This window comes from Vanacampus margaritifer, chromosome 1 (assembly GCF_051991255.1).
Source record: "Vanacampus margaritifer isolate UIUO_Vmar chromosome 1, RoL_Vmar_1.0, whole genome shotgun sequence".
In the NCBI taxonomy this organism is placed as follows: Eukaryota; Metazoa; Chordata; class Actinopteri; order Syngnathiformes; family Syngnathidae; genus Vanacampus; species Vanacampus margaritifer.
Genome location: NC_135432.1, coordinates 50531010 through 50546013, shown reverse-complemented (window position 1 = coordinate 50546013; position 15004 = coordinate 50531010). Strand labels below are relative to the sequence as shown.

Here is a 15004-nt window from a genome sequence, read left to right as displayed (position 1 = left end):
TACATTCACAAGATTCATTTTGGGTATTAGTACAGCTTACTTTCATGTTGTGCCCGATGTCCACTGTCCACAATCGTGCATTTTCAAGTCACCATCTGTTTTCACAAAGGATGATAAGCACCTCAAGCTGTAATGGATAAGTAAGTGCTTGACATAAAGATGTTGTATTCACTTTTGTGGTTATGCTGCCTCTGTGTGTCACGCTTATCAGAATTAAACCAGCATCTATTCCAGTGAAATGGTGAAACAAGAATTATGTGCTTGGCTTTAATAAAATGCTGTTGAGGGACATGCTAGCTAGCAGCCCATGCTTGTTGGCCAGCTGTAAAGCTGTTTACTTCCTGCGGTTTAATTTGTGCTACGCCTTGTGTGTTTTCAGACCAGATTAGTTTGACCATATCCCTTCAGGAAACAACCAAATTAGATTAATTTGCGGAGAAGCATGCAGGAGTGGTGTTGATGCAAAACATGCCCCTTGAGACTCCTGGAGAATTCTGTTTATCTCGGAATCATTAGAGAGCTGCTTGTTGTTGTTGTTTGATCTTTATGTCCACCTTTTATTTGGCTGCTTTATATAACATTGGACCTCATTCAACCATAGTTGTTCTTAAAAGTAGACATATTTTAAGAGTAATGTGGAATTCACCATTTTTCCAAACAGCAAGGCATTATTGAGCAAAATAGTTTTTTGTGTATCTTTCATTCTATTGTAGTTTGAATGGTCACATTTAGGTCTGTTGTTTCTCCAGACTATTTGTCTGAAATGTGCCATGCTCAGTCATTTGGCGTGAATTTCTGTTTGTTTTTTCTTCTCCTTCTTTTTAATTTTTACAATTTTATGCAACCATCTCTTTGTAAATTGTAACTGCCTTCTTTAAAGTGCTTCTAATTACCAGATTTAAGTGGTAAACACTCCTCTCTTTCAAGAAACAAGAGTAAAAAATTAAACACCTAATGAAAAGGGCGCCGTTTAAGGGAACAGGCTCTGTCCTGTCATACAATTGGTGAGCTGTGCTTCAAGTTCTGTTTTCAACCGTAGCACTGGGGTCTAAATGCAAATGTAACTGATTTAGGGTTTGATTTTTTATAGTCTTGTTTAGACTGTTGATTAGAAATGAATCTTCTGTTTATGGACTGGACTATGTTTGTGTTGATCATATTTAGATATTTGTTGGTTTTGGCACTTAGAGAATGTTAATCCTGTGCTTTTTCCAGAAGTTCTTGACTTTACTTTTGTCAGTCTCATGCTGCTCATTAGTTATTAGTTTGACATAGTCTCATCTATTATGCTCTTTAGTGTCAGCCAATCAGCCCCTTCCTTTAGGTCTTCAACTTGTTTTTGTTTTTAATTATTCTGTTTGTTGTGCCTCCTCTCTTTGTTCCCTTTTCCCAATCCTTGTCAAGGCGTCTTGTGTCACTAGCCACTTTTCACCCTCACTAGGATTTGAAACTGCAACTCAAAACATGAGAAATTTTTAACCAAGCAGATTTGTTTTTTAATAAAATTTTATGTACTTGTTGATAGTGATGCCACTACACTAAATCTACAAATCTAGGGGAATCAGATCATGGATTTGGGAGCAGCGGCCTGCTGAATTTTCTTTTCTTTTTTGGGCAAAAAGGGCATGGTCACTTTCATTCACCGCCGGCCAATCGGGGACCTCCTCTCTTTCTCTCACGGAGGTCCAACGCCCCCCAACCGGGGTCTGCCTTGCTGCCGAGCTGCTCGCGGAAGCCGGTGGCCCACGGAAGCCATGCCCCACGGCGTCGGTCGCGGAAGCCGTTCGGCAGCGAGGCGGGCCTCTCGCCGCCGTCGAGGACCTTCGCGAGAGAGAGAGAGCGGGGACTGGCTGGTCCAAGCGGGGACCTCCACTCTTTCTCTCGTGATAGTCGACCGCCGCCGACCGGGACTTGCCTTGCTGCCGAAAAGCTTCTGTGAGCCGGCTCCGTGGATTGACGCCATGTGCGAAGCAACAACCGAGTTTGCCGAGGCGGGCAAGACAGTGAATAATGATGCAATGGCATTTTGTACATAAAGGTGGCATTTGGCGATCACCTATTGAAACTAAAGAGCAGAAAAGCATGTAGCCTAAGACAGTGTGTACTAGACCGAAGCAAGTGGGACAGAAGAACCTTGGCAACGGCCAACTCATTTTGTAAACAGAAGTGTTTTGAATCAGGCGAGTCTTGGCCACGCCTACCGAAATCCATCCGTTTGAAACTTGAATCTTGTGGAGCTTGTATTTGTACAATAATGCAGTATTTCACCCTCAAAATATTTTGATACAGTATTACGGCATTCAGAGGATGGATTTTGTCGCTGCAAAGCTCATGTTAGGACATCTTTAAAATGAATCTAAATTAGTCGATTAATCAATTGAATATTCAATAGATTAATGGATTCTAAAAATATTTGATAGAGACAGCACTAGTATTCTCACCCTCAGATATTTATTGAATCATTGAATATATCACTTTGAAAGTCACGTGATCTACAAGGTAAATTTGAAGGTCAACTAAGACAAAAGGTTACAAGGCTACTAAAATCTCGAATTCTTGTTGATTTTTCTTTCCAACAATACCTCTTTTGTGAAGATTGAAATTCAGCACAATGTAACTCTCAAACCCCAACTCCTATTGACCTAATTATTTGAGATTTAGCGTTGTTCCATCACTATCAACAAGTACACCAAATTTCAATAAAATCTAAATCTGCATGGTTAAACCCACTGTGTGATTTGGCATGGAATGACCCCAAGGGACTTGGCCCAAACAGCCCACATGGGCTTTGTTGTATGGACATGGGCAGAATCCATCGCAGTGTCTATGGGGGTAGCAACAGGGGTTTTTGCCTTCTACTGCTGGCTATTCTGTCCATGCATAATTTCAGAAGGCGTTGGTTCGTATCACCAGCAATAACTTGTAGCTAGGATGTAGAGGATTTCTAGTTCTGCTATTTTTTTATGTTGGTATGCTGATGGCCTCATCAAGTTGTGACCTTCAGCATGGGCTGGGACAGTTTGCAGCCACTGGTAAAGAATCTACATGCAAATCACTTTTAAAAAAGACCAGGAGGGCAGCACGGTGGCTGACTGGTTAGCACGTCCGCCTCCCAGTGCAGAGGACGTGAGATCGAGTCCGGGCTTCGGCCTTCCTGGGTGGAGTTTGCATGTTCTCCCCGTGCTTGCGTGGGTTTTCACCGGGTACTCCGGTTTCCTCCAACATTCCAAAAAACATGCATGGCAGGTTAATTGAACTCTCCAAATTGTCCCTAGGTGTGAATGTGAGTGTGGTTGTTCGTCTCTGTGTGCCCTGCGATTGGCTGGCAACCAGTTCAGGGTGTACCCCGCCTACTGCCCGAAGCCAGCTGGGATAGGCTCCAGCACCCCCGCGACCCTAGTGAGGAAAAGCGGCCAAGAAAATGGATGGATGGATGGAAAAGACCAGGAAGGATAAGAGGATGCATTGTGTCCTCAAGATCTGGAATGATGCCTCAGGTATTGGAGGTCAGGGATCTCGGGCTCTTGTTTGGAGGAAAGGGAAGAATGTATGGGGAGAGTGACACGGGGATAAGGGTGACACAAGACGTGATGAGGTCATTATTGGACTGCTGTAGTGAAGTGATAGCTGGGGGAAAAGGCAATCTTCGTTCCCACCCATACCCTTGGTCAACAAGGTCTGGGCAGTGGCTAAAAGGACGTGTATCACAGCTACAAGTGGCTGAAACAAGTTTCCTTGTTCTGTAGGTTTTTGTTTCAATCTCTAATTGTTACCGTTTCAAATTTTGGATCAAGAAGCCACATTCTTCATATTATTTGATCCATTTCATGGCACTGCAACTATCACAAAGCTTATTATTGTTGCCATGTGTCAAGAATTTCTTTAACTGTATTGTATATTTGCCACAGGTGCGGTTCTGGATGTGTTCTGGAGGTACACAGAATGGGACACTGTCTTTGTGGATAGCAGAGAACAGCACGGGCCCCAAGGACCAGCGTCAACTGTGGCACTCTGCCAGCGTATCAACGACTGAGAGAGGCTGGAAATTCATCACAGTTCCACTTTATGGGCTGGCTGACTGGTACGACACTCACCAGTGTCACTCAGTGATTATCGCAAGACAGAGTGTCTGAACCATCCTGAAAGCATCAGATTGGTTTTTAGATCGAAGCAGTCATCAAGTTCCATTGTACCTGCACGTCACAAGCTACTACTTAGGTTCCTATACGGCAATAGACCGCTGGACCAATAGGATCGTCTTAGTCTATATCTCTCTCATAATTGTACTGTATATTTTAAAGCATTTTATTCAATTTTCTCTTAACTACATGAAATTAATTAATCCCCTAGAGACTACAGTGCGCATATCCACACAATGGATGTGCTATGTGTACAAAATCTTGGCTTACCTTTTATATTCCTTGACTGTGATAAATTGTTGAAATCAATACTCAACGCGCCATCTTCCTGCCTTACAATTAGCTATGTCCCTGATTTCCCCTCAAAGAGGAGATCAATTCAAGCTAAACAGACAGAAGAAAGGAAAGAAGAAATCCACATAAAGGATTTCATCTTTCTTTGCCTGACTAGTGGTTTCTTTGCCATTCGAGCTCGGATAATCCTGCTCCACTGAGAGTGATTAATTTTTTATTTGTGGGTTATGTAGTCAGTGGTGCTTGTGTTCTAAATTAAAATGTCATGTTCGTAACCACCAGGTGAACCTTCTAGTTTTTGCGAGGTGACCTTTTGTAGAGCTTAAGTACATGGCAAAGTGCTGACCGCAATCAGAACAATACCGATAGCACGCCTTACTTTTTTTTTTCTACACCCTTTCACACACATACAAACATGGTCTCTTTGATGGGGAATCAAACCCACACCGCCTGCATCAAAGGTAAGTGACAGTACCACTTCGCCACTCAGAGCCCTACAACAATACCGATAGCATGTACACCCAAATGCAGTGTCAGATTATCAAGAAGGTAATTGAATTGTAAAAGACTGATTGAAATGTCTCACAGAGAATTGATGTTATAGTTAATGTCAACATTTCAAATAAATAAACAAACAATCAAACGCAATCACACGCAAATACTTTCTCCACAGTCACACCACCCAACAGACACTGAGGTAATCACATTCATGTATATGTATGTCCAAATCAATTGTGTCTACATTGCGAGGAAAAGCAGCAGCTAATTCAATTAAAATTACTAAAATGTAATTGCCCATAGCACTCTTCTCTAAAACCAAAATGTGACATAGTGACTTTTGTTTTAAAAGGCACATACATTCCTCTTTGCCTCTATTCAAGCAGGAGCTGTAAAACCTTTTACAAGTTATAGTTTTTGTTTAAGGTCTGCTGCCCTTTCACAGGTTCTGGCTTCTTTTCGGGTTAGAAGATGAACATGGACCTGGGCCTGGCTCTCTTATCTCACTTGACAACATCTCTTTCAGTATGAACTGCTTCCTGGCTTGTGAGTAATATTTGATTTTTATTTATTTTTGTATTTCAAACCATTTCACGTAAAACATATCGATCATTACAAAATGTACCCTTTTTCGCTTTATTCAAGGCTCCGTGTGACCTAATGCCAAAACATTGATTATCCAATTTGACCAGTATTCAAGATGATGTTTGACAGGCTTTATTCATTTATATCCAATAAACAGCTGCAGACCAGTACAATGTCTCTTTCGAAATAAAAGACTAGTCTAAACTTCTGAGATAAAATTGCTTGATAAACTAATGTGACTGTGGCAACAAGTCCTCCAACAATAGCGACCATATCGGTCGTTTTACCATGCCCCAAAATAAGACCAAGTGTTACGTATTGTAGTTAACCGAAGTCAATCGGCCATGTTGAATAGCAAAAAAATACAACAGTCAGACTCGAACCGTGTCATCTGGTTAAAAGACTAACGTCTATCTTAAGGTGTATATAGACCAGAAAAGTCCTTCAGTCCACTTGTTTGGTACGGACCAAAAGCGAACTTTAGTTTTTTCCATTTGGTGCGGTTCGTATTCACACTGTACCTTTTGCAATTATATATATTGCGTAATCACGTTGACCCGCGTGACAATCTGAGCTCCCATTGGACAAAAATGACAAGGGCTGAAGGCATAACCAAACCCGAAAATAGACGAAAACATGCAATTCGGACGTGCTGCATTACTGCTCTGCATATATGTGGCGTCATTAGATGCAAGATATTTGCGAGCGTCAAGGGCAGCTCATTCAACGGAGGTCCCGCGACAATTTGGAACGTGTCGTCGATTGCGTGCAGTAACCGGAGAAACAGTTGCGCTCCGCGTGCCTCGCCCCCACCACAACATGCTGACAGCAGTGTGGCTAAACAGAATACGGATGATTATTAATGAATTTAGCACAATATTCACAAGCGGGCAATATATCCCCAGACCGAGACCGCCTCAAAAAGTGGGTCTCGGTCCGCTTGTTTGGTCCGCACCAGGATTCGTTTGTGTTACCTGCACAAAAGGTCCGGAACAGCGCGGGAAACAAACACTGGTCCGTTTAAAGCGGACCAAACAGTGCAGGTCTGTATACACCCTTACTGAGCTAACAGTCCGATAATGATCTTAGTGTTCATTTTTAGTGTTGCTATTAGGGGTGAGCTAAAAAAATCGATACAGCAATACATCGTTGCGGGCCTCATTACAATACACGTATCGATACGCAGGCGTCAGAATCAATATTGCTCGTTAACTTTAAATAGGCAGTTAAAGCAAGGTTCTTTCATCAGTCATTTTTAATTTGTTCAAAAAGTTAAATTAGAAAAAGCTGCATAGGAGAAATGAATTAAGAGCCAAGAATGAGCATCACACATCACACGCGTTGTTAAAATAGATGGTATGGAATAAATATAGTTCAGCAAAGAAGCATGTGTAGTCAATAAAATTCAAGAAATTAGCATTGAAAGTGACAGACAGTAAGCCGGTCAAAGTTACGGCACAAGCAAGCCAGCGGTGCGCTTTTGGTCTTTTTGACTATCTTTATCAACTTTAAATTTCAGTAAATATGTGAGATTTGTAGCATGTAGGCCTATGTGTACTTACAAAAAGTCTGTAGCCTTGGATTAATGCAAGCCGTTCGATGTCTTTTCCGGCTGCACGATCATGACATGATGAGTATCTGGGCCTCTTTGTTGCGGCTGCTGCCTCCTGCAACATGACCCCTGATAAATGCAAAATGATAGCTGGATGGGAGAAACACTGAATATGTGAATAAATGAGAGACCAGCATTAAATAAATGGTGCATAGAATTACCATTTTTAACACATTAAAAGTCAGTATATAAAACAGACAGTTTGTTTAGAAGTGTGAAACAGGAGTAAGATGACATCTCTGTCTGGCTGAAGAACAAAAGGTTAAGGGTGCAAGACAACTCCATCTCTGCCTTACTGAAGACATATGTTTGAAATGTGACATGAATAGTAATGCAGCAGCACCTCTGCACTGAATATAGATAAGGCCACCAGGTTAAAGTGATCAGACTAAGAATAAGTAAAAAAATAAAAATACACAGAAATTATTTGTGGCATCTCATATATCTCAATCGATTTTCAAATGACAAAATATAACCAATGCACAAGGCACTAATTAACAAGGAACGTGCACGTGCATATCATTCAAATGCCGTATGCAAACTTGGTTGACACCTGCTTGCTGGTACAGCCTTCAATTTTCCAATCAGATGAATGACTAAACAATGTTTTAGAGCCAACATCAATCAGCTTGAAGGAGTTCAACATTAAAGTTGATTAGCACTTAGCAGTCAACAAAACACAATGCTGAGCTTGTAGGGAGGCTCCACAGGCATAATGAAATTAAGATTTGATCATGGCAGGACAACCTGTGGATGATGTCAGCGCTACTTTTTCCAACTATAGTTGCTGATACAGTATACTGTAGTTTCGACTACGTGAAAGTTGTTTGGGAGGGTTTTCCTATGCACATATGTAAATTGTTGTGGTAAAGACTTCCTCTGCCTCAGTCAACACAATTGTGGAGTTTCGTAGCTGGATGCATTTGTCTAATTGTTGCTTAGTAAACAGGCTATTTATAAATAAAATTGAGTCACTAGTCATTTGAATTGGGATTTGAGTGAGCATGGTAAAGTGATTAGGAAATCTGAATTTTTCAGACTCAAATTGGGACAAATCTTAGAATGTGTAGTGTGGCGGTGCATTGATTTGGAGTGAGATAGCTGGTGTAAGCAGTTATGGTTAGCCAGCTAATGAGTTACACAAAACTGTTAAGTAGTACAGTCAATAAAGCCCATCTAGCAGCGTATCAACACCTCTGTCAGTACTTTGCTGTAGCCTGTCGCGCTCTCAGTCTTTCATCATGTCAAAGGTAGCCCTAGAGCCAGAGGACAACACGGCCTCAACAACTAGCTAGCAGCTGCTGCTGCTGCTGCTGCTAGCCAACAAGATGGATTTACAAGCTACAACACCAAAATGCACAAAAACAAAACGGGGCTCTACCTAGAGTGAGCGATTCTGGTTAAAATATGCTGTTTGAACCTAGAAACAAAAATTTTCTTCCCGGTTCATTATGTAGCTTTCAAATACCGGTAAGCTAATGTGAGGTTTTGTAAATCGCTTTGGGCAGTTGATAAAGCACTATGTAAGTGCACTCCATTTACAATTTTGATCAAATAGGAATTTTAATTTGATGGACTATGACAAGTCTTTATTTTGGAAAAGTAGTTTTTTCATGCTTAAATAGAAATCTTCTCAAACCCTGATATCTGTACTTCTACTTGCTTATTGAACGCAAATGACCCTGATGGCTTACTAGTGAAAAATCAAGCAGAAATAATAACAACCGCTTTCAATCTACTTCAAATAACTTCAGTTTTAATATTAAATGAAGTTTGATAGTGTTTAAAATAATTTAGGACAACAAAAGAGGTAGAAAACAATGACTGCTTTTCAAAAGCTGTGATCATATATCAAAACAAAGCCTTCATCACCTTAGACAAGGTGTGTGAATTAGGGCTTATATTGTGTTTGGTCTAGAGTGCAGGAGATACACGATCACCCTTTGTCAACACTGGCTTATTGAGTCAGATGCCCTTTATTTAAAGAGATGACATTTTCTATGAGATACGTATTTGCACTCCAATTTGTGCTTTATGGCCTCTGGATTGGCAGCACTGCAGGAACATATCTATGCTTTGCTCACTTTCCAGATGGCAAGCTCTTTATCCAGAGCATCTACATTTGACTCGGTCACATGTTATAGCCCATCACTCCAACCAGTTGATGAGAGATGCTGAAGATCCACATACTGTATGTTCTTTTTGACAGAGGATTGAAGATATAGTGCACATTACTGCAGTACACACGTTTTAAAATATTGGAGATCAGTTGTATTTTTTATATGTGACAGAACTATATATTGGATGGCATAGCGACAGTGAGGCTTATTCCTAGAGATGCTACGTGACAAACAGTTATTCCCCAATAATGTTTGACGCAAACATTTCTGGCTTGTGGAGGGCTTCAGGTAGCTTCCGGCACCCTCCTAATGAATACTGACAGTTCAGTAGGCTGTTTCATGGCCTCTGGTTCATGTTACTCCGTCAACCTGCTTGCTAGTTGCTGTGGCAACATTCAAGTACTGCATGCCCCTGCACTACCTATCCCACAGTTTTCTCACATTTCCGGAATAATAAGGTCTTTGAACAGCAACTTTGGTCTAGATTCTCTCTCTCACACACACACACACACACACACACACACACACACACACACACACAATGCTGAACTTGTGTTAAAACAACACATATAAGCCTCTTACTTCCAGCGGGACAGCGAGATGGTGTGTAAAGTGCTTGCACTCATCCAACCTACCAAACGTATTTTGTTCTTGTATGCCGTACATGATCCATCAAATCTGTGCACCGCTATCAAGCAGCAGAGGTTTAAATGATCATATTAATTTGAGGATTACAAGGTTGGGAATGAGCTATTGATTTTGTAACTGGTGCATGCTGGTTAATATATATATATACACACACACACACACACACAGTTTCAAACAATTGCTTTATATACAGTTGTTTGCTTATAGAGAAATGCAAGTGAAAGTTCGTACAGGTTTTATATTACATAATCTTTTTTGCAAGAACACTGTTAAGCTCCTTTGAATTCCAATTTAATTTTTTCAATGTTATATATCACACAGACAAAATAAATTAGCCATAAAATATTTTACACTTTACATGAATTTTTGCCTGGCCAGTTGTTGCAAGACAGAGTTTATAATTTTAAATCATAGGCCAATAAAAAAACACCCGACTGATCGAGAAGCTATTGTCAGAACTATCAAGAATGGAGCCCTATCCCACCCTCATCAAGCAGGCAAATTGCACAACGCAGATGTCAAATATGAATGTACTGTGTCTTCTTGATTATCCTGACTTTGTTAATGGCCACAGTGTTAAATGACAAATGGAAGTAAAGCAATTACAACAATATGCAGCAAAGGAACTTTTTACTCATCACATGCTGCTTATTTGTCTTTTTAGGAAAATTTGGAAGCTTTCGTATAAGAAATGTCCAGCTTGAGCTGTTCATAGCAGGTCACATACTTTTCATATCTACTTTGAGCACATTGGTCTTTACTGGTGCTCAATGAGAGCAGCATTGTGTCCGTTGGCATTCTTCTCTTACTAAAGCTGTAAATGTAACCAGATGTGTGTGCCACATATTTCCTACATACAGTATCGCAAATGATAGGACTGTTAGGTACATGCAACATTTTGGACTGTTTTGTGACCCTTTTGCATTCAAAAGGCAAGCTCAATACTCAAGACACAGTCCCTAAGCAAAACATTGTGAACGAATTAAATGGAATACATTTACTTTGAGAATAATTTGCATAGGCCACACTGATTTGTAAAGGTGAATAGCAGCTCAGCCATTGCCTTGACAACCACAGCTCACCTGATGTAATGGTCTCTAATATAGCGGGGAAGATTCCAGTATTGGTCACGAGTCTGCCTGGGGAAAAGCCACACAGGAAGACCAAAGTTTCCAACCCTTAATGCTTTCACTGTGAGGCAGACATGCTAACCGCATTCGCCACCAAATTAGGGATATGTGAGTATCGATACAAGTTATTGGTTTTGGGCCAATACCGGGCTTTATTTCAAGGTATCGGTTTGGGCTGGGCGATATGGCCCAAAAATACAATCTCGATATTTTTAGTCATTCAGGACGATTACGATTTTAATTGATTTTAATCTAATAAACCCAACAAACGTTTATTTAAAGGTTTCCTTCATTCAAAAATAATTCCTGTGCAAAATGTTCAGACAACAATAATGTATACTGATTCTAAATCAGTTTTAACATAACTTAACATTCATAGTTAGCAAAATTACAACTCATCTCTCTACTCACTCTCAACACATCTGGATGTAACAGAACATAAGAACAACAGCTTTTAATACTCCATAAGACAAAATTAGATTTCACGATTTAGCAAATTTTCAATGATTAGATTTTCAATATGACGTTTAATCGAATTAATTCAATTTATTTCCCAGCCTTAGTATCGGAACTCGCGACAGGAACATTTTATGTACAGTATTAAAAGTACTAGTGGTATCAGTAATTGGTTTCAGTGACTACTCAAGAGTTGAGTACTTGTACTGGTATCGCTCTGGGGAAAAAAATTGGTATTGAACATCTCTACACCAAATACTGTATAATATGACTGCATTATTCATCTTAAACATTACAATATGTATATTTCATCAATGTTAATGTTATTGTAACTTGAGTGTTGTTCAACAAAAAACTTTGTCACTCCACTCCCAGTCAGTGACGCGGAGGGTTTGAAGTCTGCATGGTGTGGTTTGGATGACACATGATCACCACCCCTACACACATGGCTCTAAATTAACTTTTTTGATGACCAAACAACGTGACTTTAGACTCTCTAAAGTTACTAGCCCAAAAAAATTCCACCAGCCAATTTTTTTTCCCAGTGAAAATTTTCCCAGATTTTTTTTTTTAACCTCTAAACATAACATTATGTCTATGGCAGCATGTTATGTCATATTAAATACACTGCTTCTGAAACATATAGTAAAGTTAATTTACTTACTTCCACATCCATACAGTCTGTGAAAGCCAAGGCCTGCTTTTTTTCAAAACATCTTCTCCAACTCAACATACTGTTGTACGCTTTCAATTAAGAGAGTATGGTGATGTATCTTCAGTTTATAATTCTACACATTTAAAGACAAGTTTAATGATTAATTTACGTCAGAAATCTGCCCAAGTCTAGGCTTGCATCATTCACATACAAATGTTATACAACTGCGTACCGTTTCTCACCTTAATTCGTTCGGTGTTCCCAACAGACCTCGTCTCGATTTGCCGAGACTGCATATTTCTTTCAACACTTTTCACCTGTTTAGCACTCGTGAAATAAAAGAAATACAATTGTTGGCGCTATTCATTACGCTAGGCAAGTGTGTCGCTATGACTTACCGGTGTCTTTTCTTTATCGCTCTCATATGGTGCTTGTGGAGTCGCGATGTTAATAGTTCTTGGTGGGACAGAATTGTCAACAAATCGCTCCTCAAGGCGGCCATTTTTCGCAAATCTCTACTGTTATTTTGATTAATGTCACTCTTGTTAAAGAGTTCTAGGCGAGGAAGGTGGGCTAAAATGCTAATATGTTCATTGTGAATGTCCAGAAGGAAGACACATCGTGACACGCTTCCCGCAGCACCTCCAAAATAAGTCACTACATATTTCAGCGGTCAAGACACCTTTATTTTGACAAGGTCTGACAACAACAGTGCCGCTAACTGTGCGCAAATTGCATTTTCAAAACTCGTTTTCCGCAAAAGAGCACACAACTGCACATCTTGTAGCTTACTTTGAGTCTTGAAATTTGCATTACCAGCCAAATTGGCTAGTAAATATTTATTACCACCCATCAAAATGAATTCTTACCCGCATTTGGCGGGTTGGCAGGTGTTAATTTAGAGCCCTGCCTACACATACGTATACTGTAATATTATTACATTGTACTGTGTCACTGATGGGAAAATGAAGCTTCATGAAGCACTTGTGATTTTTTTTTTCTCCTCTAGAATGCACTCTTAGTTTAAAGATAAGTGGAATTTTTTATCAATTTACATTGCACTAGTCCAGTGTTTCTCAACCCTGGTCCTCGGGCTGATTCCGATAACAACTCATCAGCAAGCCCCGGAGAAGCCTGAATACGATCCTCACCTGCGTTGGAATCGGGAAGCATGTAAAACAGGCTGGATAGTGTGCCCTGAAGACCAGGGTTGAGAAACGTTGCATTGACCTATATCTTTAAACCAAGAGCACCATCAAGAGGAGAAAAATATACTGTATATTATATTGCAAGTGCTCCATGAAGCTTCGTTTTCCTATCACTGGAGTGTATATATCTTGCTGTCACACGAGCTGATGGAAGTTTGTCAACAAGTTCAATGTAATGTCATATCACTGAATGCAATGCTGACGTCATCACCACGAATGACTAATTTCTACTAGCTTTCAGCTAAGCAGCCATAAAAACTCATCGTTTCTAAACATTGAGACATACAGAATGGGGACAGGTGACAATTTTCCAGGCCAGCTTCCAACCACAGCAACTAAAATTAGTCACCCCTACTTTAACATCTTTTGGGGGGGAGAAGTTCCTCTATCTTGTGCAGTAATAGCCAATCAGGCGCCCTTTTGCCAAGAAGACTTCACCCCGGGAGAGAGTTTAAGCAGGATGAGATCAAGGTGCCAGCGAGCATATGATCTGAGTCCTGGAAATGCGGTTGGGGCTGGAGGCTTGATGGATTGCTGCAAAAGAGCCAGACTGAATGTGCTTACCCATTCGCTGTGAGAAAATTGGATGTATGCATTCCCTGTCTTCTTTATGGCCAAATGAAACCCTTGCTGCATTCCTCATATTCAATGGCAGTAAGGGGTTAGCTGGTAGTCTGCTTACTTGTATATTCTATTATTATTTGATAACTAGATTTCACTGCTGCACATGGTGTTAGAAATGCAATATTCTCATGATAAAATGTTACATTTCATTTCAGCAAATGGAGAGTTTCCACCGGTGGCCAGTAGCACCACAAGGTTACCCATCGGACCCCCAATCTCTCCCACGACCCCATCCATTGGGATTCCGCTGATGAACTCCCCAACTAGAGATTACTGTAAGTGTGAATTTGTATGAGGCAAGGCTATTTTACAGTTTGATGGAAGCTATTCATGCCGGAGTGTTTCTCTGTCTTGTCTTTCTTTGTCTCAGACTTAACCTCCTACACCCACACATGCACGCATGCACTGGTTCACAATTCCTCTCTGCATTGCGTGTGATATGAGTCGCAGACTGTAATAAAGTAAGCGCGCCCCCCACTGGTTTGCATCCAGCCCGCAACAGCAGGAGTCCTTTAGAGATCTCCTTTGGCGATAAATGGAGCAGGACGGGCAGTTACGAAGTGTAAAATCCTTCAATTTGTCTCCGGAGAATGTCAATGGAGACGGTTACACAGACTTGACATTTTCCCGCTCACGCTCTCTTACTTCCCGCCTTCAGTAGGGAAACAACAAGCATACTTCTATATCGAAAGTCATACATTTGTGTTAGTCTTATCAAACCTTCTCTAAAACACATTTCCTTAGCCAGGAAGCTTCCAAGCACCGGACTCACTCGAAAAGAAAAAAGTGAGCCGTTACTCTTCTCCTGGTAAACTGGATGGGAAATCTTTTACAGCCTCAGGTGGTAAACATGTTTCTCTGAATTCATTTAACACAAAGCAACCTGCACTTAAATAAATGTGGAGTGAATGTGAGGGTTTCAGAATGCTTTTCATATCCAACTGATGATGAGCCCAGGAAAATGTTTACATGTGATTGTAATCAAAGTAATCAACATCATATTTTCTGTCCCGGGCAGAAGAAAAAGCTTTCATA

The 15004-nt window shown here is 40.5% G+C and overlaps 1 protein-coding gene across 2 annotated transcripts in view; it reads left to right on the top strand.

Moving 5' to 3' along the window:
• Positions 1 to 15004, top strand: part of alk (ALK receptor tyrosine kinase) — a 379915-nt gene that overhangs the window by 304717 nt on the left and 60194 nt on the right. For both annotated transcript variants that reach the window (XM_077579089.1, XM_077579020.1), the window contains exons 9-11: positions 3909 to 4081; positions 5377 to 5477; positions 14125 to 14244. In XM_077579089.1, coding sequence (XP_077435215.1) covers positions 3909 to 4081; positions 5377 to 5477; positions 14125 to 14244 — 394 coding nt within the window. The remainder of the gene's footprint in view (positions 1 to 3908; positions 4082 to 5376; positions 5478 to 14124; positions 14245 to 15004) is intronic.